General features: G+C 40.3%; 1 protein-coding gene and 1 long non-coding RNA gene across 4 annotated transcripts in view; one reads left to right on the forward strand and one right to left on the reverse strand.

Moving 5' to 3' along the window:
- Nucleotides 1–823: 823 nt before the first annotated feature.
- LOC146543326 (uncharacterized) lies at nt 824–9,093 on the forward strand. Its single transcript, XR_014886704.1, has 3 exons — nt 824–4,151; nt 6,617–6,698; nt 7,354–9,093. It is a non-coding gene; the product is annotated as an uncharacterized LOC146543326 (long non-coding RNA).
- Nucleotides 9,094–9,498: 405 nt separating this feature from the next.
- The window catches only part of TTC1 (tetratricopeptide repeat domain 1), a 33,950-nt gene continuing 16,585 nt past the window's right edge, over nt 9,499–26,863 (reverse strand). For all 3 annotated transcript variants that reach the window (XM_085237066.1, XM_085237065.1, XM_085237067.1), the window contains exons 6-8: nt 24,996–25,144; nt 17,776–17,830; nt 9,499–10,132 (exon numbers count right to left, since the gene is read on the reverse strand). In XM_085237066.1, the coding sequence (XP_085093192.1) occupies nt 9,999–10,132; nt 17,776–17,830; nt 24,996–25,144 (338 nt within the window). In that variant the 3' untranslated portion in view covers nt 9,499–9,998. The remainder of the gene's footprint in view (nt 10,133–17,775; nt 17,831–24,995; nt 25,145–26,863) is intronic.

Raw genomic sequence — 26,863 nt, forward strand, 5'->3', positions numbered from 1 at the left:
CTATTTATTTATTTATTTCCGAATTAAAGATTAAACTGAATTTATTTGTCCGCTGCTGGAAGTGAGTCATCAGGACAAGTCTCTCCCCAGGCTTATATTTCACAATGGTGAAAGATGTCAAGGTGTGCTCAGCCAGCTTTCCACAGGAGATGGGGAAAAGCTTTTCTTTTTCTTGCCGGTAATTAAGAGGATGAGATTAGCCGTGCTTTATAGAGCTAGATTCACAGTGAACCCCGATGGCCCCGTTTCATGGTTGCGATGGAGGCACCCAGCCCTGCTGAAGGAGGCCCCAGTGAGAGGCTGCAGCCCTCCAGCCGTGCTTCTAGGTGGGCGAGGATCACGGGGTGAGCCACAGAGCTCCCGGCAAGCACCGCCAGAGAGGCACAAAGCAGCAGCAGCACAGGATGCGCTGGGCACCCGCACCCCACCTGCTCACCTTTCTGTGGCACTACTGACGGCTTCAGACAAGTTGTCTGCAGCAGGTAAGTGCATCCTGTTTGGGTGCTGAGTGGCACCGTCCCACTGTGTGCCCTGAAGGAGGAGCAGGTCGTGTGGTGCCAGGTGTTCTGTTATTGACCCATCGCCAGTTGTTAAGGCTTTCTCCAAAACTGAGTAGTTAACTTCTGGAGTGAAGTGGCCGTGCACGTGAATGCCATCTGCAGTGCTACGCCCTGGTGTGGGGCCTCCGTGAGGCTTTGGGCTCAGCCTGTGCCTCCTGTAACCCCCAGTCTCCACCTCTGGCCGTCGCTCGGAGCACAGCTCCAGCATATGTTTTTCTTCGCTTTCACAGAGTTGTTTCTTATTCTGCCCAGATTATAAGGAACTCCCATCCCCTTTCTCTCATTATTCTTTCATTCTTGCAGCAGTTCCTCTTGAATTGGTTATCCTCATTAGGGGTTCGGTGGAGAGGGGAAATCCTGCTGAAATGTAATTGCTCACTGATGGCTTTTCCTTTGTGGCATTGTGCTGGGAGCTTTCCCTGTGGGAGTGCTGGATTTGCTGCGTGGCTGTGAAACCCACAGGAGAGGTTGGCCATTCAGGTTTCAGAGGTCTGCAATTACTCCACTGATTAATCTTCACTCCAGTTTAGTGATGAAAGTATAAAAGTAAGCCAACCTTCAGCAATGAAGCCAATCCTGCACAATGCCACTCTGTAATAATGTTTACTGCATCTCCAAAGCATCAAAAGGGGAATACTTAATGAGGGCAGAAGCGCTCGTGGTGCTGACGTGCCAGCTGACATGTGAGGGATTGGAATGGAGAGACGATTTCTTACAGGGTGAGACCAGCGGGCAGACTTCTGAAGGAAATCAGGGATATTGCTAACAGAGAGGTGCTGTGGTCAGTTCAGATGCTGTCACGTACTTGTTATTTTTGAAGGTGATGTGGTGAAGAGAAGATGGTTACCTGCCCACGGCCACCTTCGTAATTAAGGAAATGGCACGCATCTCACTTTACCTTTGTGCTCCCACTGATGAGCTGGGCTCATTTCCCTGTCAGACAGCATCCTCTGGGGATACTGAGAGCATAAGGGGCTGCTGAGATTTGCATGGCAATGTCCTTTTCCTGCTTTTGCGCTTTCAGGAAGGTTGGGAACACAAGAAGGTTGCATACGAGGCTGGTGTCATTGTGCCTCACGTGGAGATCCGACCCACCCTGTAAGGAAGCTCATCTCCTGCTCTCCCAGTGGCACAGCAGTACTTGCACTGCCAGGTGCTGTTTGTAAAAGCAGTGGAATGACACAGCAGCAGTGTGTGCAGCCCCCTGAGAGCCACGGGAATGGTGGCCTGCCCTTGGCATCAAGGGGCACCCGCTGTCCTCATTTCTGCTCTTGTTCACTTGCTCCCACTCAAGTCATTGGATGTGGATTTGTCATTCTTCCTCTTTGTTACAGGAAAGCTCTGGCAGGCTCAGTACATATGGATGGCCTTAGAAAAAGGGTTGGGTTATTTCCTGGTTGATACGGCAGGTTGTTGTTTGCATTCTGCAGCCTGGCTTTATGGTTCTGTTCGTGATTTTCCCTGGAGTGTTTCAGTAGTGTTTGTTTTTATTCACCTGCTGGGTTTGGAGCCCAAGCCATGTGTGCTCAGGGCCAGGCAGGCTGTGACCCATGTGTCAGCTTTGGGCTGTTTGGGACTTTGGGTAAATATTCAAAGCTAACGAGGAGCAGTTCTAACTCTGAAATCCAGATTTTCAGCTAGGAGCTCTGAATCTTCAGAGCTCAGAGGCACAGATTTCCAAATGTAGTCCTCTTGGCCATTAAATATTAAAGGCAGGCTGTGCCTGCTCCCGGGCTCATTCAAATATTAAAGTTCTCTGAGCCACTGGAGAAAGCGGCTGGGGCTGGGGCTCCAGAATGCAGAAGGAAAAGCATCAGCCTGTGCTTAAGATGAGGACTCTGAACTACTAATACAATACAGCTGGAGATGGTTAACCTTCTCCTGAGTCACTCTGTTGTCTGTTTGTCTTTTCAAAGAGAACACTGCAAATAAGCTGGGAGAACAAGGGCTGCTGTACGTGCATCACGTACGTTTTCCTTAATACGGTAAAATTACAGCAGAGCCATTGGTTGTGTCTTGGCTTAGTAAACTTGCTGCTGATTGCACAAGTGCCTCTGCTGTGTCTGAGCTCATGCAGGGCACACGCAGGTCCGTGGGGCCACAGAGAGCTGCCATGTAACAGGCAGGGGCAGCAGTACATTTGCTTGTAGCCTCCTCTTTCCAGAGCTACCAGATTCTGCGTTTCCTTTTTTCTCAGTGCCCCAAGATGGCAGGCTGGGGCAGACGAGCTAATGGAAACGTGTCAGTTCTCCCTGAGATAAAGACAGATGCAATTGCTGGATGCAATTATTCCAGCAGAGCCCAGCCGCCCTGCTGCCTCTCCAGGGGCCTGTTTTATGGCTGGCACATGCCAGCAATGCTCCGGGAATACATTTAGGCCATTCCAGCCACCTCCTGCAGCACAGGGCCCCTGGTCCCTGCAGCAGTGCTGGGGATATGGTCAGTGTGGGCAGCGATGCAGAGGACAGTGGGGTGAACAGGCTGGGCTAGGAAAGGAGAGCTGTTGGTGTTGTGTCTGTGCCAGGAGGCTGATCTGAGAATGGTTTTCTTGTGAGCCAGCTGCTGAGCAGCAGGCAGGTATGGGGAATCCTGGCTCCAGGCTGGAGACATAGCTGCAAACGGTGATGCCTCCAGCCGGGAGGATTGCCATTGAACATGCAGAATCAGAAAAATGTGGTTACTGTTTTTTGGCTGTTTTAGGACATTTCATCTATAAAGGACTTTGCTCTGTCAGGGTAGGCTGTGATGACTCTGGCTTAATGCCACAGCAGCCGAGAGCCTGGCAATTTACTGTGCCTCAGCAGACTGTTTCTTTGACAAGCGGCTAACCAGAGCCTCTGCTGATGAAAGATCCCCCCAGCAATTGCTTCCTTTCATGCAGGATGCAGGTTTAGAAAAAAAACTAAGCAGCCGAACAAGAAAATGCTGGGATTCTTCCAAACAGGGAAAGCTTGCGAATGAGCAATGTATTAATGCACATTAAATGTGCCTGTACACATCTGTACCTACAGTTAAAGAGGTGGTACTTGGATATAATTGGTTCTTGGCTGCAGCAGCCGGCAACAGCTCCTGGCTGCTGCAGTAATCCCTTAGGAACAGCACAGCTCATTAAAGCACAGGAGCTGGTGACCAGAGGCTTCTCCTTTTTGTACAGCTGTGTCTGCTCTCATCAGGGGTAGGTGGGTCTGAAAGAAAGTGATGAAATGCACTGATGAGGGAGGGAAGGGTTCAACTTCAAAGCTTGGTGCTTTACCAAATCCCAAATATTCCGGTGTGAGGAGCTGGGAGCGGTTTCATATTCCTGCTTACTGGCTGGGCAGGAGGGGATCAGCAGCGCTGCAGTTACAGTAAGTCATGGGCACGGATTATGTTAGTCCTAAGGTCTCTTTTCTGTGCTGGAGAGTGTTGTCTCCTGCTTAAGATTGGTGTTTTGAAAGGCAGATCTTATGATACAAATTGAGACAGCGCCGACTGTGAACTCTGTGCAGGTCTGACACAGGAGCTGGAGCTGATGTGAGTGCTGGCAGAAGAAGAGAGGATGAAGACAACTCTCCTGGGTATCCTACTCCCATCGCACATGAAGGCATAGAGGTAACAGATGTGATATAATCTGAAATTTACTCAAATGCAGATTATTTACAGGAGAACACTCCAACGTTCCTTGATCTTATTTCTAATCTTCCTGCACAATAAGAAAGTTGGCACATTCTCACAAATGATAAAGATAGAAGCTTTAGCACATGGTGATGTGCTGGAATGACTTAAATGATCAGACTGGCAATTATTTGCTATTACCTATTCAGGAAGATACAGCAGCAATTTTAGATACCATAGAGTGAAGAGGCTACTGAGCACAGTCACTGGCTGTGCTGGTAAAGCCCCAGGAATGCTACTTATGGCATCACCAGCAAATGAACGAGCTACTTGTGGCCTTGTAATGAAAAGCTAATGTGCTGAAGATGTGCTGAGCACTCTGAATTTTCTATATTTATTTCTAGAAGGGCTTTCTGGTACGAGGTCCTGGCTATGCTGCTTTGGATGGTTGTAGTATCTAGAGCAGTTTGTTCAACCTTATGGCTCGCCTGAGCCACACTGTTGTTCACAGGGCTGTGTTTAGCCGTTGTACCAAAATGCATGAAATTATTTGCCATAACTTCAGCTTGCCATAGTTAAGTTTCATTTTGAATGCTGTCATGGTTCGAAATATAGCACAGAAAAGTTAAATTTCACTCTGAGGACACACGTTTAACTCAATTAAATGAGTAGTGAAATCCACCACAAATGCTAAATCCATGAGTCATTTTTCATCTACAAGTTCTGGCACAAATTTTCCTTTTGATCCCATAAATGACTTGATTTCACTTCACAACTTGTAAAAAAAATGTTAGCATTTCACTCTTAGTCACCTTCCTTCAGAAAAGTAAACGATGTCCCCATAATCAGCATCCATTCACTTAAGGAACACCTGGAATTGGTGATGATTGAAACCCTCAGACTTGATGAAATTCACAGCTTTGATGAAGATTTGCACGACATTATCCATTTTTAAAGCTTTCATACATACATTTTCTTGATGTATGATGCTGTGAGATTTCATCAAACATGAGTTGCTGGCAGCAATTGCATCTTCTTCTATTAATTTTGTAAGTCCCTCTTTTTAACCAGCCATTGCTGGGGCCCCATCAATTGCTGTAACAGATCTGCTGACAAAGGCTAAAGAAAATTGCTTTAATGCAATTTTAACTGCTTCATAAAAATCAAGAGATTTAGTTGTGTTTTTTCAATGGCATCAAAGAAGCCATTTCTCCAGTGATACTTGCTGTCAATACCTCTAATAAAAATGGCCAGTTGAGCCACAGCTGTAGCATCAGTAATTTTGTCCAACACCAAAGCATGAACTTGAAATCAGCAGCTTTACCCTCTACATTTCTTTCATTACATTTCCCCATTTCTTCAGTTTGCCTGAAATTGTTTGGTGAGACAAACTGAAAACTCTGTTTTGTTTCTCTACAACAAATACTCATCCGTCCATTTTTCACTGAATGCTCTTCGACCCTCTTCCTTCATCCACAGTTTTTCTTTTTTTGGGGTTCTGTTTCTTTTGAGATGACATTGGGTTGAAATACTGTCTGCAATCACTACTCACACCAAGCAGCACAGGAACAGGCCATGTGTAAGCAGGGACTCAATAAAGAATTGATAGAAAAGAGGCAATTAAAATCCATCCAAAATAGATCTTGTCACTCAACAATTCTCAGCTAATCTAATCATGAAGATACATCACCTAGCACTGCGCTCTACAATATATGTAATATTTATAGGGAAATATCTACAATATAAAATAAACGTTGCACACGTGAATTAAGGTCTGTCTCTCTGGCAGACCTCAGTTTGCCACCGTCCTTGCAATGGGGATGTTTCCTGTGAGATCCTGCTCAAATCTCAGCTAGTTCTCATACTATTCAACACTTCCATCAGTCAGTGAAAAACAAACCTGAAGTCACTCCTGAAAACTCTGGTAAGCAGCAGCATGGTGGGAAATCATAGCAAACAATGCATTTTTTGTCAAGTTAGACCAAAGAAAACATGACTGAACTCTGCATTTAGCTGCAATAAAGCAGCAAGAACAACTCACCCACAGCTGCAGGAAAGTGGGGGTCTGAGGAACCCTGAGCTATTCCTTCCAGAAAAGGCTTAAGGGGTCTAAAACTTGGCACAGCTGTTGCCCAAAGGGCTAACAGTGTTTGAGCATATAAGCAAGAAAGAAGTAAGCAAGGATGTAATGCTTTCTATAGAGTAGAAAAGAGACAAAACTCAGCATCAGTTCTGATGTCCCTTCTTAAATGACAAGGATAAAGGAAAGAGACAAAAGATAAAGGAAAAACAAAGTCTGAGACACAAATATTACAGAAATCCTGGAGAAAATTATTTGTAGGGAAAGTCTTAAAGAAACCCTGTCTGTTCAGCTTACAGAGAAAACCAGCTGGCCCCTTCATTACTATGCAAACATGTTCAGGGAGAAAGTGCCAGGTACTAACAGCTTTTTATTTTTGCAGAGAAATGAGATGAAACAAAGGCTGGGAGCTGAGGAGAGACAACGCCAAGTGGAAAAGAGGCATGTCTGCTGAAAACACAAGGGTGAGTAACTATTGGAACAAATCTCTAAGAGATGTTGTTGGTTTAGAGCATTTATTTTTAAAAGATTGCTGCATTAAGCATTTTTTCCTATTAGAGGTTGTAAACCCAATGCATGTGACTCAAAACACCCTGGCAATAAGGGATTTGTGGCCATTTACAACAGGAGGAAGTACCAATTACCTTTCTCTTGGCAGCTGTGATGACTAATTTAGACATTTAAAAAAATTCCTTTTAAAATAAAAAGCCAAAAAAAAAAAAAAAAAAAAAAAAAAAGCAGCTGGTTCAGGATGTGGACAATGCAAAAGAGCTTTCATCAGGCAATTAATTGGTGTTTTACCTGGAAAAAACTTGCAGTAATGTCAAATTAACACAGTCCAGAGGTTTCTATTCTAGCCAGACAGCGGCACTTTGAGTAGGAATGACCTACAGATGAGTCTTCTCTAATGGTGTGCACAACTTGCAGTGACATTAAGCTGTCTCTTTCACACAATGCAATTAAATTACAAACAAGGATGAAAAGCAAATCAGCTGCAATTCTTCAGCTCCATTTATTCTACCCTTCATTTTAGAACTACAGGTACGCAGCAGGCATCCAGCAGGGAAGTTGCACAGCAGGTAGAAATATCACAAGTTTTGTTGTGCTTTTATTTTCCAGAACGAGCTACCCAGCCTCTGCCCAAGAAGGTCTTTAAAGATAAGAAGCAGGAACAGAATGGCAGAAAGAGCATTTGTCACCAAATTCATTTGTAAGACAAAACAGCAAATTGTTACATCACTGCCTGAAACTCCAGGCGACAGCCACAAACCAGTAAGCAATAAACACAGAAGGCTGAGTGAAGATAACAATTAATTGGCAATAATCAAGATACAAAGAAAAAAGTAAGTATGCACAGTAGCTTCAAAGTGGTTCAATTTATGCATGGTGTAGGGTGATGTACTGCAGTTGAGTGAAGGCTGGGATTCTGATCTAAGCTGCCTCACATTCAGTGATAAAGGGCTGTTGCTGAACAAGACAAACCCCTGGATGCACTCCTTTGCTCAGGCCAGGAGTTACCTGGTGCAGCTCAAGTCAGTGGACTGCCTTGCTCCAGCTGCAGCCGTACTGCTCTGCTTCCAGGGCCAGACACTTCTTCAGCGTCAGGCAGCACGGAGCCTGCAACAGCAACAGCGGACATCTCTGCTGTCGTGTGCTGACCTAGAAGCTTTAGCAAGGCACGATTCAGGCATTCCTGAGTGGCTTCTCAGTTTGGGCCCAAACCAAGCTTCTGAGTTCCAGCTCAACAGGGCCTCTGCCCAGGGCTGCTCCTTAGTAGTCCAGGCTTCAGGTAAAATTAGTGAGATTTATACCAGTCTCAGTACTCTGCTTCACCTAATAAGCCTTCTGTGAGTCTAAAGAGCTCTCTTCTGAAAGCAGAGTGCTGCACTTCTGAAAGCAGAGTTGCTAGCTCTGAGCCAGTTAATTAGCCTATGCAGCCTCTTGGGTGTGAGCAGAGTTCTCTCCCAGTACATTCCCTTTATCCTCATTGCACTGCACAGGTAAGTTCAGCCCTCTGCCACTGGGAATGGAGGGGGTGAGTGAATGACTGCATGGTGCTGAGCTCTCAGCTGGGTTAATCCACAATACCAGGAGCAGCATCTTTCTTTAAAACCTCCCATCCATACACCTACCAGTCTACCCAATTTTAGTACAGGAAATAAAATCTTGCACTTAGGAATTGTAGTCCAGCGAACAAGACATAGTTACTGTTTCAGCACATGGAAATCCTAAAGGCTGAGTGCTTTTGCTTAGTGAAGAGACATTTTAATTACACAGAAGATGTTAAAGGCAGCACAGTCCTTACTGTGAATTTGGTTTCTCTCTTGGCAATGACATTTTAATTCCCATAAATGTAACACGACCTCACTGCAGACATGAAATAATTTATAGACAGTTAACTACAAAGTCAAAACTAAAAATGGACCAGGACAGAGTTGAACAACAATCAAAAAACATATGAACAACAAACCCCAAACCATACACCTTTAAGTCTGCGCTGGTAAAATGGAAGAAAAAGGAAAGCACCAAGAAAGCTTAGCTAGAGAGTATTCCCTTCAGGCACATCACTGTAAAGACTGGAGCTCAAAACATGCAACAAGTACATTTTCAGTCTTTAAGTACACACAAAAAGATTTCTTGAAATAAATTTAAGATGACAACTAATAGCCAACAGAGAGCTACCAGTAATTATTTAATTAAATCATGTTTTGAAATCTGTGTGGAGACAACTGAAGAAGTCTGCCTCCAATGTAAACATTTCCACATTGATTAAAAAAAACCAACAGTATGCAGTAATTACAAAAGATATTCATTCTCCAAAATCCAAATGAGCTACTTGAAAAATACTTTTTTTTTTTTTAATAACTCTCTATGAATTAATGCTTCAGCATTCTCAAAGCCTGTTACATCACAAGGAACTTTTGCAATCAATTTCAATGTCAATTGTTGGCCATTATGAGGATCTGTAACATGAATAAGTCTCAGAGAAGCAGATTTCCCTAACTTTATATGACCTTTTCAAGGTGTATACGTAATATCACACAGCTTCTGTAGCATCTTCAAAAGAAAATAAATAAAAAATAAAAATAAATAAAAAGTAAACAAAGGGTAGCCTGAGGATAATGTACTGATGTTGCTATAAGCAAGAAGAAAAACCACCTCAAGTGCATCAAATTACTGTCTTGTAAGTATGTTATTTGTGGGTAGACGTAAGAATTTTAAACCACACTGCCACCATGGAAAGGATTCACACAAGGCAAGAACTTCACATTCAATCCAACAGAAATACTAAGCCTTTATTACCAAGAAAAAATATTCCACAGAGGAGGTCAATTTGCTTCCATGCATGCTGTCAGTCACACCCACCTCCTGAATGTGGAGAAGTGCTTCTGCTAGATTCATTAATTCCCCAAGACACCATTTGGCTTTGTTCTTGGCCACAGGTGCATGGGCATTTTGATTCAACTGAACTGCTCGCTAGAATTTTCTCACCAGCATTGAATGGGCCAAAATAATGTACCTGACTGGTGGACAAGCCAAATACTGCAAGTGAAGAATCACACACAGGACATAGTTACCACTAAAAGAAGTCAAATGACTTTCTTTACATTCACGTTGTAAATAATTTATAAGCAGGGAAATGAAGTTGCTTGAGTCTATCTTCACTTGGACAGAGTGAAGAATGTTTGCTGAATCCTTGTATTGGTACGTGCAAGCACATGGTCACGAAGCCTGAAAGCCAGCAGAACTAGGCTGAATTCATGTTATCTATTGTTGTTTGGATTTTGAACAAAATTGATGGAATATGAGCCAGTTGATGAATCCTGTTTTATCTGGAAATTTTCTGTTGACAGGCCAAAGGGGCGGAGAACCAAATTCCCAAGATCTTTCAGTTTGCCTACAATGAAAAAGAAATACGTGAGTAGTAAGCAGAGGGAAAACTCCCACTGAATGATGCCCAGCTACACACTCCAGCTCCACTAATTTATCTACTAATTCAAGGGAAAAGCTGCGGAAATCTCTCCAGTTAGTTGAATATTTAGGCTCCCGTATGAACTAAAAAAATTCCAGTTGTGATGTAGCCAGTGTCAGCTCTGGAGCTGAAAGTAGATCGGTTCAGATTCTGACAGGTCTATCAGGCAGAACTGATGCAGTGGCTGCAGACACCATCTGGTTCTGGCTAACTAGTAGTTCTTTACTTCCTCAGTCGCAAGTGCTCCTTACACAGGACTTCAGCAGCTCACACACAAGAATCAGTCTCTCCTTTACTTGGATGTAACTTTGATACCCTCCAACACTCTGTTTTTTAACATAATTTTTTCAGTTCCTGCCACTTTGGTGCAGTTACAGTTCCATAAACATCCAACGATATTAGAACTGCCCAGTTTCCTGGACTGCCAACAGAAACAGAGAAAGCTAAGGTTCCAACTCTGCTCGCTCATAATTATTACAGCTCTCTTTCTAGATTATGTATATTGATAGAATGAACATTGAAAGAAATCCATCCATGCAAGTGTCTGCACCTTCTAATAGAGCAGTTCCATTTGAAGCATACAACTTTGTAACCGTTCTTAGCATGACAGATGACATCCTGCCATCAGGAACTCATGTTCAAAACTACAGTTCTCTGTAGCTAACTCATCCCTGCTAGGAATTCTAAGCAACCGTTATTTAACGAGCATTATTAAAGATACATAAGGTACAACAGTTAAAATCCAAAGGCTGCTATTAATATACACAGCACACAAGCTTTCTGACTCTAATAAACAATAGTTCCTATCACCTATAAAAGGAGAAGGACAACAAAAGGACATTCTTCAAAGAAATCATATCTAAATAGAGTTTGTAGAAGAAGTAAAATGCATAAAATTAAACAAGAGGCAAAATTTACACCTTCAGTGCTGGCTAAACACAAGCTAGCTGATCTCTTGGCACCACAAGGCAGAAGAACAGTTGCTTTTCCAAGAAAAATATCACGTTCCTCCTGGCTGTTCCTAATTTGTGTGTGTGCTTTCTTAAAGCCATCTGAGACAGAAGACATGCACGTGTTATTCTAGATGTCGTCTTTACCTTTACTTCTACTTCTAAACTAAGTATTAGGATACAACTGCAAAGTCATAAGAGCAGTTACCATTTAGTTTCTATGCTTCTGCTAGGTTCTTTTGCTTAAGGTGGCACCCAGGACAAGTCGTCCCCAGAAGTGCTATCATTACTATTGCTATTAGCTAAGTTTCCTCACTGCAATGCAGCCAACAATCCGGACTGAGTTAGAGCTTTGCTGCTAAGCCATACTGAAGCAGTAACTTCACAGCAATGATGAAATACAGAAAAGTAAGGAGCGAAGTTCTATGCAAGCCCTTTGCAAAAAGACATGAACAGTATTTATGTTACACAGAGCACAAACAGATCAAGTCATTTGCTTTGCACCGTGCTGCAACCCTGTGACTCAAAACAGAAACTGTATCAACGTCTGAACTTATTCAACAGATATGAGAGACAAGGGGCAGACTATCTGGCAACTGTTCAAGCCAGGTTAAACACTGTCCCAGTAATCCAAAATAGACGACGTTTCCAATCACATTTACAAAACTGAATTAGGGCAGGGAAGCTTCTCAAAGACATTCATAGAGAATACAAGAAAAAAATGATAGTCAAAAAATGCAAATGTTTTAGTCTGAGGAGCAGCTCAATCCTGTATAAGGAAACTAACAGTTAATGTTACTACAGTACTTCTAAATATTAGCCAGTGTAATTAAAGATCTTGCATCAAAATGCATGTTCACAACTGAGTATCTTTCAGATATCTGTGCAATTATCTTAAAGCAAGATTGGTCTCTGAGAGGCAAAATAGAAATTCCGCACGAAAAAAAAGACAACCTTTGTCTCCAAAAGCAGCTAGTTAGTAGGATGGGTTTTTGCTTTTTGTTTTATTCATATTATTTTCCTGTTCGGATTAACAGATGAGGTGGCTGAGTGATCTGGCCAAGGTTAGTGGGCAGCTCACTTAGGGTTAGCTTCCTTCTGCAGATTTATTTTTTTAAGCTACACTATTTAGTGTAAATTAACTACTAAGTCAAGTTCATAATTCCACGCTTCATTCTAAAAGCACTCTGATATAAAACTACAAAGATGTTCACAGTGTCTCTACGATGGGGATGAATAGTTGCTATTGTGCTTTTAGACAAACAATCAGTCATTGCTTAGCTTCACTTTTTTGGGTGAGAAGTGTCTTTGTCTAGTGGTGGAAGAATCCTGGCATAGTCTGGCATTCCTACAGCCAGTTGTAAACAGTTTACAAGTTACTCGAGCACTGCAGCTGGCTCAGGAGCAGGAAGACAAGTTTGCCTGTTTCAAAAACACTGAAAGGCCTTTTCTAGTGGCAGTTAGTATGATGGCTCTCTTCCGGTCACAGTAGAGCATAAACACAGAATAACTGCCTTGGCATTCTTGCTTGTAGCTAGGCCAGTTCTCTGGGAGAAGCTAAAGGCTCTAAGATGTATTTAATACTTTATTCTTCATCTCACCCAAGCTGTGACCGTACATTAAACAATGCAGTTATAGGTCACCATTCTGTTCTGCCACAGAAATCCACGTACAGCACTGCTTCTTGGTGCAGCCACATTAATTAAAATGTTAATCATAGAATCACTCACGTTGGAAAAGACCTTAAAGATCATCGAGTCCAACCACGACCTAACCATACTAACCTACCAACTCTCTGCTAAATCACATCCCTGAGCACCACATCCAATAAATAATATTAATAAAGCAGAAGAAAGCCTTGCCTCTTCCAGGAACTCAAGCCCAAAGCACTGTTCCCACTGTTTGGAGTGCACTGTTTCTTCCTCCCCCGCTCTCCTTTCATCCCTAAATTAAGATCAGTAGTTAAGCCCAACCTTTCCCTTCCCCCAAAGAAAAACTCTTAAAAGAAAGACTGTGCTGGAAGGAGGCAAAAAGCATGTGGAGCTGTGACTCAGCTGCAAGGAGTTCTCGGCAGTCAAGCACTCGCCAGAGCAGGGTCACATTCTCCCGAAACAGCACGTGGGTACTTTCCACCTGGAACTCCATCATGCTGAAGTTATTGAGCAGAACGATATTGAGAGATTAACAGGAAAAATAAATGGGAAAAATCAATGTAAGTCTCAGAAATCTGTGATTCATTATTCACCTAAAAAAAAAGTAATGTTCTGTTACAAAAGACAGATGCACAAAGACTTCTCATGATTCATTTTTCATGTAACAATCACAACTGGCTGCTGTTGAGTATTTCTGGCAATTCTTCTAATATAGTTGCTAGAGATTGTGTGTTGCTTGGAAGTTGAAAAGCCAGATACTGTTTATGCTAAGAATTTTTTTGGATTAAAAAATTTCTAAAGAGGTCTTATCTTTGTGTAACTTTCTGTATATCAACAGCATTTCTGAAGCAATTAGAAGAGATAGGACAAACCATCTTCCTACCCCTAAATGGTAAGCAAAGACTGGACAAAAAGTAACTGTATATCAGTTCTGGTTCAAACTACTTCAAGTGACCTCAAGTTCTCTGTACTCGCAGTACTGAGCTTCAGCTGCTTAGTTTCAAATATCCTTCAGTGTCAAAGAAGAAAATCATTCTTTAGGCATTAAGCCTCATAAGTATTTTCACTGATCTTAGGTAGCTGGAAAAAGCTCTTATTGATGGAAAGGCCCAGGCGAGATGCTCTAATTGGTCTTTGTGTTAATCACATTAATAAGTAAGTACATTTTACTGTTTTCCAGAATACACTCATTTTATAACTTAAGCTGAAAATCCCAAGTGTTTTTGATCAGATTTGATGAATTGTTTGTATAAGATGAGTTACACAGATTGGCATATGTTCCACCCCAATGTTTATATCCGATACGCTTAGCTTTCCTATGGCTATGTAAAAAATTGTGTTGTGATCACAGTCAGCAAGCTGCTAAACCTCACTGAAACAATTCCAAACTCCCACTCACTTCACACCCTCTCCCCGAGGGCCATGGTCCTTCATCACAATAATGAGGATCTAAACAAGACTAGCTTGTTGCACAATAGCTAAAGAGCTTTTGTTTTAAAATCAGAAGAAAAATAATCCAAATGGCTAGACATAGGCATGAGGGAGGTAGAGGATGCCCATGTTATGAAACATAAAGGAAAAGAACAATAGGATCACAGAATGGGTTTGGGTTAGAATGGACCTTTAGAGACCATCTAGTCCAACCCTCGTGCCATGGGCATGGGCAACCTGATCTCGTGGAGGATGTCCAAAACCCTGCCCAAGCTGACTTGAACCCTTGAACACTTCAGTGCCACAAGCATTTAAAAGCTACTGTGAAAGTGTGCTATAAGTTAAGCTTTCATTTATATGAAACTCAAATGGAGGTTAGGTGGCACTGGGCCAATTTTAGCATTGTGTGACAACATTAACCTGCTAATACTGAATGGAAAATATGAACATAATTTAAAGGCAAATGCCAGCTTTAAACGCGTTAAAACCTTTCAGAATACATAGCAGAAATGGGGCTGGTTTGGCAATAAACCACCATTTTTCTAATGACATCAACTTTGCTAATCACATGCAACTAGCATTTGTATGTAAGAATTCATAGCAAGGTAGTCTGGAAAAGAAGATCCAGCCAAGAATGTGTACTCTGATTTATTCACATACCATCACTTAAGAAGTGGTTTCAGTTTCTGTCAAACTATGTGGTAATGAGCTGTGGCACTGGAAAACAGGAAACAACACACTGGGGGAAGGAGGAAGATGCATTCTTTGTAAAGTTTATTTGTACACAGTTCTGGTTTTCATGGCAGCATTACTCAGCTGTGCTGGGTACACCAGTGCTTAGTGTGTTTCAACTAAACCATAAAAGCCCAGAAAAAACACGTTTCTGGGCTGATATACTGACTAAAATAAGAATTCAAGGTAATATCCAAATTTCAAAAGGAACCAAGGCACAAGTGTGATGTTATTCTAAAAGACATTGTTAGTTATTACATAAATTCAGTGTAAGCGCACCTGCACCAGGCCTGACCTGGAACTATTTGGATGTGTCTGACTTGCTCTCCTGGGACCAAGAATTCTGGGGCACAACCCAGACAGCACAGCTGGCTCTCCTGTGGGAGAGATGGGGAACAAACCTTCCTATGCCTGGCACTGGTTGCAGATTACTGTTAAGCGACTGTTAATTCTGGCGCAGTACTCAGTGGGTAAATAGCACTAAAAAAGTTCTTGAAAAACATGAGTTGAAGCAGCTTAAAACAAACACTTTGTACAATAAAAAGAATCCAAATAAATGTTTTAAACACCACGCTTATTCAAGTTTGTCTTACATTCCTTCTGGAACTCCCAATTCTTCCCTGCTCCACCCTTCAGCTGGCAGGGTTTCTCTTCCCAGGCCTGCACCATTAGATGCATGACACTGCTGCTTCTGTTATGGACAAGATATTGGGCATAACACTTAAATAAAATGAGTAATTATTGCCCGTATTTGAAACTTAACTTCAAATTTCTATGAAGAGACTGTATGATAGAAAAATTCCTTACTTTCTGTTACACTGGTGGTAACAAGTAATGCTATGAATAAATGCCCAAATGACACCAGGCAATTTTAACAACATATAAGATAATTTACATGAATCCTGTCGCACTGAGGTTATGGATGAAAACAGGGTTACATGCTGACTCTTAGACTGGCTGTTTACAAAAGTAAATGTCAGTGCATCCCCTTGCACATATATAATATCACTGAGAAGGGATTCCCTTCTTTAGCATCCCAATATACATCACCTGATCTAGCTCTCAGAAGACTAGGCCGGTTCTTAAATCTTACTTGCCACTGGATTACATCTAGTCTGAAATCTAGACGAAAGTTAACAACATAGAATTAAGCTGCTAACGACAGTTTATAAAGCTGGATTTATTGTTTCGATACTTTTGTGATTAGTGAGGCTCTTTAGACATTGTTATCAATAGTAAAAAGGGAGAATTCAAAAGAGCTCAGGAACTGTTTTCATTTTAGTTTGTGTTGAAAACTATCACGTCCTACAAAGAGGCATGATCCTTCTGGAGATTTTCTGCATTTGTCAGTTATTTATAGCTTGTTCTAAGCACAATGCTGGAAACAATCTGATGATGTAGAGCAGCTCTAGAAAGCCTTACAGCAATTGTTTAAATTCAGTAGATCGAGACACATACAAAACAAGAGCACATCAGACTCCCTGCACAGTGAGAAGCAAAACTTGAAGAACAATGTCAACTACAGTAGAAGCTCTTCAAAGAGTCTCTTCTTCCCAAATATTTTAGGAATTAGTGTTATTGTATGCAAAATAGACTGAGTTTGTTTAACCTGATTCTCCACAGAATAACAAAACACCATCCTATACTCTCAAAACCTATCCATCTTAGAAAAACCATTTCATCTACTACTTGTCACACTCAGAATGAGTAAATAGCTAACTGCTGACAGCTAGTCACGTACAGTCAACTTTCTCTTTTTATCTTATACTGACATTTCTCCTTGCTCTTTTGTGTGCAATTTCTAGACAACACAGATGAAAAGATTATGTGAAAACAAATAAAAACCCACCAACACCTCGTTTTAAAACCAGAATATCAGGATATCTGTTATCTGAACCTGTAAGAACTACAAAATCCTTCTGATTAGGAGGCAGCAAACAACATTGGTAATAGCCTTTGTGGGTCACCCCACAACTATTAGTTTATCCATAACACTGTGAGTTGTGCAAGGAAGTGTTTTACACAAATTATTATTACACAGGAAAACCTAACTTCCTTGGGCAGTCTTATTTAAGTAATTATCCTTTTGAAAGATGTCAATCCTGTTAAGTTATTATCCAAACAAAGCCATACAATACAATCATGGGGGCGCATACATTCAAACAGTTATACCAATTACATTCTCTTTAAAAAATAATAATGGTCAACAGTATCTTTTGGTATATACTGACATTTATAAATTACAAGAAAAGTTAAGAAATCAAATTTCTTTCCTAGCAAGGCCAGAGGCCTGCTTGTAACACTAGGTAGGCTTTAATCCAGCCTCACACACACAGCAATGAAATACCATATAAACCAGGATAAACATGAAGACTTGGAGGTCTATAGGTAAATACTACAAAAGGAACCAAATTTATTTCTTCAGTCGCAAGATCAAACATGCTCAGTTATAACAGCTGGTTGAATTCTTTTATGTATGGTTTAGTGAAAACTGTTTTAACCCATTCATGGGAACGTCTCCCTTGAAAGTTTGCTTGCACAGAGTATGGACAGAGCCCATTTCAAACCATTTCCCTCTGCTTTTATATGTATTGTTATAAAATATCTTGAGTATTACAGCCTATAAATTTAACTAATAACTTTTTCTGTAGGGGAAAATTATTTGGCTAAAACTTTTCATAGGCAAAACTAAGCAATGGAGAACTAGGAAGAAATCATGAGCTTTGTTTAACACGATTATATCCTTTATTTTTCTAGCAGACCACAATGATTATTAAGCAAGTTATATAAGCATACTACTTACCTAACATTTCTTTCTTTAATTTTTCATTCCGCTCTTCAATTTGTCTAGGTAATCGCTGCAGAAAAGAAGACAGAATTGGAATCAGATCCATGCTTTCAGTAATACTGTAGGTTAAGCATATCTAACTTTCATATACATACCCAAGATACATGGTTTATGGCTTTAAAAAAATGCTCATGTCAAACCAACTCTTTTATCCTACTATGGAAACCTGTAATTCATTCTATGACATCAATTCATAGAAATACAGCAAGTTGTAACTTGTAAGTGCAGGTTTCACACAGGCACACATTTTTACATCTGAACAAGGAATCTGATCTGCTTGTCTAGTATTTTAACTGAAGAGTTCAGGGAATTTAAGAGACCTAGAATTAAAGTACATTTTTGCCCTATCTCCTCTACCACAGACATTAAATATGGTTAAGAGAGACTAGAGAAATTAAGGAAGCACTGCATTTGACTTCTGAACATGAGTACAGTGGGGAAAAACATCTGTAAAGTCAGTTTGAATTGGCAGACAGCTTCAGGGAAATGCATGCTGAAAACATGAAGACCTTTTAGACAAAAATATTTTATCAGAAGATCACTGAATTAGCTGTATATGAACTTCAGGATATAGTTTAATGAGCAACACCTCATTATGCACTGTTGTCATATCTCTAATGAGGACCCCAATCCGACGATTCATCATGGAGAGAACTTCCAACAAGAACTTCATCCTGAGCAAGGTGTCAGTCCAAGGAACAGTCTGTTCGTGTTTTTCTCCTCCTCAGAAATGGCACTAGTGTTAAATCTGTGCACCATCACAGGTAAAAACCTTATCACATCTCTAACAAGCATTACATAACTGCATAGTCTACGTATTCCTAGTGATCCGAGATTCCCATTTACACTTAAAACAGCTGTGGCTCATCTTCCATCTCAAACAGCAGTGCTGTTTTGCTAACTGACTGTAATGACCATTTTAAACTACAGTTTCCTATTCACTACATTTACTATTGCATCAGTCAAAAACAGCTTAGATCACTTTGAAAGTAATGCCTCCTATTTATTTCCATGGAAACCACAACAGATCCAATCCAGCACAATAACACTATTTGAGAGAGCAAATTCTCAGCTACAAAACATTATTTTTCAACACAGTCACCACCAGTAATGAACAAGAACCTGCATGCTATGCTCATAAAAAGTCTGTGCCAGAAGAGGTGACCCACTGTTGAAATGCACCACCCGTCACCTCACTGTGCTTACATTCACTGTTTGGTCTCTATCAGCATTCACCAAGTGTCAGTGAATGTCACTCAGTTTAGCATTTTCTCCGCATGGAGAAATCCATTTCACCTTCATACACACTTCCATGTCAGATGCCATTGTGTCAGAATGCCCCTCTGCTGCCACCTGTCACATGGCAACAAAATGGAATGGAATATTGGTGACAAGGTTCAACCTTTGCTTCTATACCACCAACATCCACCTCTGACATCACAGGGCAACTAATAAAATAGGAAACATCACTTTTGAGCAGCCTTTGTATATTAAAAAAATATATATAAAGCAACTGTCATTCACACTATATCTTTTTCATATTTTCAGAAGTTACTATTTCAAACTTATTTACTACACTTATTACTATACAACTCTGGCAGCTCAGGATCCAATTATATAGTCATGGCAAATAAGACAGATCTGCTGAAATGGAGCTATCAGTAAGTTAATTACAGTTGTAAACTATGGTAACAGGTGTGGAATTCACTCCTTATGTACTTCCCTTGTGATAATTGGCTTTGAACATAGTTAAGGAATTCAATTTCCTAATTTGGTTCCTTCCTGCATTTTATAGCTCCAGTCATCATGGATGGGTTTGTCACTCCGATAACACTGTTACAGTGAAATAAGATATTCAAAAAAAAATCTGCCTGACTATTCCTCCTGTTCAAAACAGTATTGACTGGTGAACACAGGCACTTTCAACACTGATGGGGAAGAGAGGTGTTATACCCCATAAAAACTGAAAAATCAATATGAAAGAGTACAATGCATGTACACAGAGGTGGCTAAGCCTGAAATGAGCTTAGGCCCAATATCACCACCAGTGAATCAGACCCAATTAGTGCAGTCAGACACCATCCGACTCCTGCTGACCCAGAGGGGCTTATTAACTTGGGTCTGGACCCAAGCTGCCTACATGAAAATGTGTGGATATCCCCAGGCTGTAAATTCAGTTTGCACTGTGGCTGTGACATTCTCTCTTTCTTTTTTCTATCTTAATAAATAGTTTTATTTCAACCCACGAGTTCTACTTTGTTGGTTTTTTTTTTCTGTTCTCTCCCCCATCCCACTGGGAATTTTGGGAGTGGGTGAATGACTTTGTGGCGTTCAACTACCTGCCAGGTTAAACCACAGCACATCTGCTGTATCTTGGATGAGTTTGGCTTATGCAGAATCTGTCTCTCATGTGGACATTAGCCTTTAGCATGAAATGAAGACCTAAATACTTGATCAGAAATACATGTTCTGTGCTTTGTCTACCTGAATAGTACTATTCCAAAGACTCAGCATTTCTCACTCTAGAAAAGTACATCTAAGGTTACTTATCTATAGAATAGTATCCATAAGCATGGCTATTCATCTTGTTCTGTGATACTTATCTCAAAGTACAGCTTCTTTTGGTAAATAAGTTCATCTGGTCTGCCACTCCCTCAGAAACTGCGCTGAAGCTAAAATTCACTCAACGTTGCTATACACCTTCTAAAAACAAAACCTAATGATTGATACCACATAATTAAACACTCTGCGAAAGCATCAATAGGGATTATTTGACCACAAAACACTGTAATTTCAAACTGTTTCATTTGGCATAAATGATGCCAAAGGCAACCAAAGTCTGCAACAGTGGGCTTTAAACCATGAGTATTTCTAACATATAAGCTGTACTGAAATTTTAAAGCAGCTAACAAATCAGGAACCTAAGCAAAGAATTACTGTGCATTTAACTTCTTTTAAACCACCATTTAACAAGATTATTATATTCCCTAAAGCAGTATGTGAAATATTTCTTATACGTAGGAAGGAGAAAGATTGGCTCTAACAGTGAATAAAGCTAATTTGCAGATTCTCTTGATGCATCATTTTCACTACCAGCGGAGGCACAGAAGTGCTGAACTGGTTCTGCAAAGAGCAGGGCACTTTACATCACAATAAAGCAGAACCTCTTAGTCCCTACATATTACAAATCTGCTAATTACATACAGCATTATATCTGGAATTACATTTTTTATTACAAAATTTAGTGATCTATTGCAATTATTTTAAAAAGCATAAAATTAGCCATGTCAGTATTTCATTAACAAATTTCCAAGGGGGGGGGGCGGGCTTTAAAGTCTCAATTTCAAAATACTGCTTTTATCTGTAACTTGACCAAGAACAGGACCAACTGGAAAGCAAAATGCTGTAAATCCCACCGCAGTACAAACGGAGGGCATTTCATACAAAGTATCCTGCACCATATTTGACCTAAGTCTGCCTGCTACAATGAGGTCAAGGAGCAGAATGTACACCTAACAGTCAAACTGTGCTTTCCAGGTACAAAAATTATGAGTAAATGACCAATCATTCTAAAACACTCCTGAAAGATGACCAGGAAGAACAGCAGCACTGTTCCTGATTCTCTCCTGGAACAAATCTCCACCAGATACGGAAAGAAAATTGTGGTTTTGAAAGAGGCAGAAAGGACAGCATCTAAACTTTTAGGGGGTTCAGATCAGCTAAAACGTACGTTTCAAGCTCCTTGTATTTTGTACCAACGACTGACAGTGTTCTCACATCTTCATCTATGGAGTCCTTACTGGTGCTTCGTAACAATCTGTCAGATCTGCACAGTTGTTCTTTGTGCTAAAACACGCTAGCACTGTTTTACCAAGTAACCAACTAGATTACATTAGGCCTCTTTCTTGGATCGAGGCTAATGCTAAAAGACTACAAGCTAGAGAAACTAAATCCCATCGTTTCCTTTAGAAACGTCAGCAGATTCCTTGGCTGAATTCCTGGATCAAATAAGCCATAGTCTCAGCTAGGAGACTATAAACACGGCCAACACAAATACTCTTTTCTCGACTATGATGGATGCATCACGTTCACTGCCCCTGCAGTAACGATGTTTGACAAGCCTGCCATTTATTAAGCCATTGCCAAGAGCTAGGTGATAAAACGCTCTCCTGCTCTCAGATGCACGCAACAAGCATCAGGGGGTTGTTTCACACTACAGTCAACTGACCTTGTCACTGGGTGCTGCCAGAAGTGACCGGCCCAGTTCCTGAACCACATCTTTCCTTCTCACCAGTAACTGCAGTAGGACTCCTCTGAGTGCAAAAAGCAAGACAGTATAAAACTACTCCTTCAGGGCTTTTTGGTTGCTGGCTTTTTTTTTTTTTTGCTCACTTATAGATGTTTTTCCTTCTGGCCAAGTTAGTTGTCTGCCAGAGTCACATGTATATATACATATATATATCACCAGCCATCTCCACAGGGTCAGTCATGGACTCGTACCAGTGTAAGCATGAGGAAAGCAACTGGACAGCTTTCAAAGCAGCAGGCAGTTCAACACTTCAGCTGCTTTGTGAAACCTTACCCTTACCACTAATGGGAGTTACACAGTTAAGCAGAGTACTTTTCTGCCATCAGTGCAATTGATCTAGTCCCAAAGGAAGTAATTTCAGGCAAGGCTTCTTGTCTAATATGCTATTAAAGCACTTCCTAATGTGTCATTACAACAGCATGGTATGGGGGAGGGGAATTTAAAAAAATCACTACTAATACCTTATTTTCACAAATAGAGAATTAAAATAATTAAACTCAAACCTTGAAAACATATTTCTGCACCAATGTATATTAAGTGGCTTTTACAGAAAATTTCTAGGAGTAAACTTTTTTCCTTTATGGGGCAGAGTAGGTTGCAGTTTCAATGATACGAAGCTGAACACAGAACACTGATACCTTTTGAAAATTTAACAAGCTATTAAAAGAAGTCAAGTATGTCATATAGATTCAAGTGCCCAACTAAGCATTATATTTAAAAACTGCATCCATTTATCCTAAAATGGAATTAAGTTGCTGTTTTCCCTATGGAAGGTAGTCAGCTCTTTCCAGGCACTCTGGTGCTCACAAGCCATTCACACACCATGACATGAAGCTCCCGCTCTGGCATAGCTGCTGGTCACTTTCTATTTGATAGCAGCTACCCTTCATTTGCATGCATTCTTTCAAAGCCACAGACTGTCTCTCTATCTACCACATTTTTCCTTTCAACAGCCCCTTCATAACCTCTTTCAGAAATAGGAATGGCAAGAGGAGCTTTCTGCACAAAAATAGCCCTTCCTGCTACACCAACCCTTGTGAAAAGACCTTTTGAAATTGTCTGACTGACAGGTAGTTTCCATGCTAAGCATTAACATATTAAACATCACTAGAAAAAACACTTTCTGCTTGTATTTGAGTTACTTAAGACCTCAAATGAACTGGCTGTAGCAATCACTTTATATCCTCACTGAGTAGAGGTTATTTACATGATAGATTGGGCTTCCTGAAGTGTTAGGAGTTTACCTTTGTTCAGCAGAGCTGCCACATCCTGAAGTCCAAGCACACCTTAAAGAACTTAATTTTTTTTTTTATTATTCGAGTGATATGACAAAATTTCTTCAAGGAACCTTTAATCCTTAAGTATTTATAATGCTCAGTGAAAGCAGACATGGGAACACAGTGCTAAGCTGAAGAGCTCACATTATTTGGAAACAATGAAAGTAATTTAATTAGAAAAGAGTGCCATTTGCAACTACAAGATGCCTTTTTTTATGTGAAAGGCGAAGTTTTAAAAATTTAATAGCAGACTTAATCATTATCAGTAAAATATCTTAAAATAGCCAATACACAGCAAGGCATAGCCAAAAAACCCCCAACAAACACCAAAGCCAGAATGCAGCAAAATCAAGAAGCAAAAGTATCAGCATTTAAGTAGACCTGCAGATAATTCAAACAGCTACTGACCTCTATCTGCTGTTCACTTAAATAATCAAGTAATCAAAAAAGTATATATTTCCATGCCAAGAAAGCATTTAACTGCCAACTCATCAATTACCAGAATAATTATACTGAAAGAAAAACAGATTCCCACTAATTTATTAACTAGCAAAAACTCTATTATTGAATATTTGTATTCTGACTTCTATTCTTAAGGTTTTGGTTTTGTTGTGTTTTGTTTGTTTGTTTGTTTGTTTTTACAATAAGAGCAGAGAAGCACTGCACAGGCTGCCCAGAAGTGGTGAGTGCCCCACTCCTGCAGACACTCAAGGTCAGGCTGGAGGGGCTCTGAGCGTCCCTGTTCATTGCAGAAGAGTTAGACCAGATGGCCTTTAGTGGTTCTTTCCAGTTCAAACGATTCTATGATTTCCAAATTGCAGATCCATATTGAAATGTTGGCTACTAAAATGTTGCAGTGATTCACTACAATAGTCAGTGCTGTCCTGTTTGTGGCCTTTCCTAGCACATGTATAAATACAGTTATTCAAAGTTTGTTATGTGTATTGTAATGTTACTTAGAAGAGTATTTTTGAAACGTTACTGCATTCAGTTACAAGATATCCCTCAGGGAGAATCAAACTAGAAGAAAAGTGAGAACTGTAATATATTCAGTGACAAACTGTGCAAGGAAGAACTTCTTCACTGTCAGAGTGATGGAGCAGTGGAACAAGCTGCCCAGAGAGGTTGTGGAGTCTCCTTCTCTAGAGATATTCAAGACCCACCTGGATGCATTCCAGCGTGACCTGCTGTAGGGAACTTGCTTTAGCAGGATTGGATTCAGTGATCACTAGATCCCTTCCAACTCCTACAACTGTGTGATTTTTGTGTGTGCATTGTGTAGGGCGTGGGGTATGCTATCCAACAGGCACAAATACAGTTTGCAGCTCAAAACACACATCTACCTTCACTCATTTTACAAACATTAAAAAAAAATAACTATGCTTTATGGACCTGAGTTCTGTTATGGAAGTTGTAGCATTTCATGTCATCTACCCTATGTAAAACTGGATGAGAAGAACAGTACATTTTAGACTCAAAGGTATTGCTAGCACACGTGAAGCAGCTTGCATTGAGAGCACTGAATATTTAGACTAGGAAAGGAAAGACTTCATTTTGAAGTTGAGCCAAAGTACACTAAAAAGGCTTACCATACAAGCTTCTCTGGCTTGATGAACTGATGGGTCTTTTTCTAGGATTGCTTTATAATCTTCCAGAGCTTCATCTAGTTTTTCTGTTTTTTCATGTAGTTCTGCTCTTCTCAGCAAAGCTCTAATATAGTTAGGATCTAATTCCACTGCTAGAAAACAAAAATAAAGCACAGCATTTTATTTGAAACATTTCTACAGCTCCAACAATGAATTCTTAAGTGTGTATTACTTTTTTAATATTAATAGTTATTTTTATGCTGCAGCTTAGAATGAAGCAGTCACAGTTTAAGAGCTAAATCATAATTTAGAAAAGCACTCTTCACCCTTGTCTGTAAACAGTCTAATGGAAATGACCATTTTTCATCTAACGTCTATGATCATCACTACACAGAAACGATTTCTAATGAACAGAGATGATGTGATGCCTCAAAAACTTGAGGAGTCCCTAAGGTATTTTTCAGGTTTGAATACATAATAAATAAATATTATTGGATTATATTTAAGGTTAAATATACCAAAAGATACACACAGCAGGGAAATCAAGCATTTCCTTGTTTGTCTCAGTATAAGTTGAGACAAACTCCAGAACAACTATTAGTATTCTTCTGAACATCTTTAATATCAAACAGTCAAAATTGGGTTGTGAATCCACAAAAGGTTATACAAGATCTACACATTTGCACAGAGGCCTATGGACTGAATTTAAGCTTTTCTTCTTGTTTATTTGGTACACATTAACAGGTCAACTGGTACAGTTAGGACTAACTCCTAAACGTACAATTCACAGGCTCCTGTTAATTTCTCAAGAATTTATTTACCCATTTTTCATCATAGGAAAAGCAAGTACAAAATCCCGCCTAATTTTTTTAATTGCTAACTCATTAAAATTGTTTCCAGGATAACTAAAACTCAGACTAGGCAAGTATTCCAGAGCTTATTTCTTCTGGAAGGACAAAGACAATACTACAGTCAACAAGTTGCAGGCTAGAGCGAATTGCTCTGCTGCTGTAGGTGTTGCATTGCAGCCTGTAAGCCAAGTCCCTGCGGAGCATCAAGCGATGGTTGGTTTAAGTCTCACTGCAGCAAAACATACCAGTTCTTTATAAGCCACCACAAAATTATCAGAAATGTTTTTGAAAATGCACCGCTGTCAAAACGCAAAACCCCAGCGTAAGAGAGGTCACCTACAATTTGTTACCTTCAAGGTTACTTTTAAAACATACAAACTTCTATTTACTGTACAAGCAGTACTGGCACTCAGCCACTGGATTAGTTTTCTGATTGGTAATTTGGACGTTTTTCCCCAGCTATCATGGGGAGTTTAACAAATATTCGAGCATGGGTGAGTGGGTGGAAGCAATAAAGCAACAGAGAGCTGAAATGATTTCACTAGAAGTTGCAGAGATAAAACTATGCAGGACAAAAATGGGAAAGCATAAGCCCTTGTGACAAAGCAAAAGCCATGCATAAAAGGGAACTGATAATGCTTTTAATTCTGTGAGGCCCCACAGTTCTTTGGAGCCTGAGATTAAACCAAGATTTGAGCAGGTGGAAGTGGGTTTATAAAAGTAAGTATAACAGCTTCCACAATAAAAATGCTTTCTTATTGAAAAAAAAAAAAAAAAGTACAAACAACAGTCTTGTTGGCACAAAAGAATATAAAGTAAATTATTATAGATACTAAGTTTCATTCACATTTCACAAAATAAGTAATTCTAGATTGAGATGTTTTCCACTACAGTTTTTCTATAAATTATTTAAAGACTGTTATGCCTAAAGTGATAACACTTGCTTGTAAAGCATGAATTGGTGTCATTTACTCATCAAAAATCCAGCATAAGAGCAAAACACAGGAAAGACAAAGTCAT

This window comes from Meleagris gallopavo, chromosome 15, assembly GCF_905368555.1.
Source record: "Meleagris gallopavo chromosome 15, MGAL_WU_HG_1.1, whole genome shotgun sequence".
NCBI classification, from domain to species: Eukaryota; Metazoa; Chordata; class Aves; order Galliformes; family Phasianidae; genus Meleagris; species Meleagris gallopavo.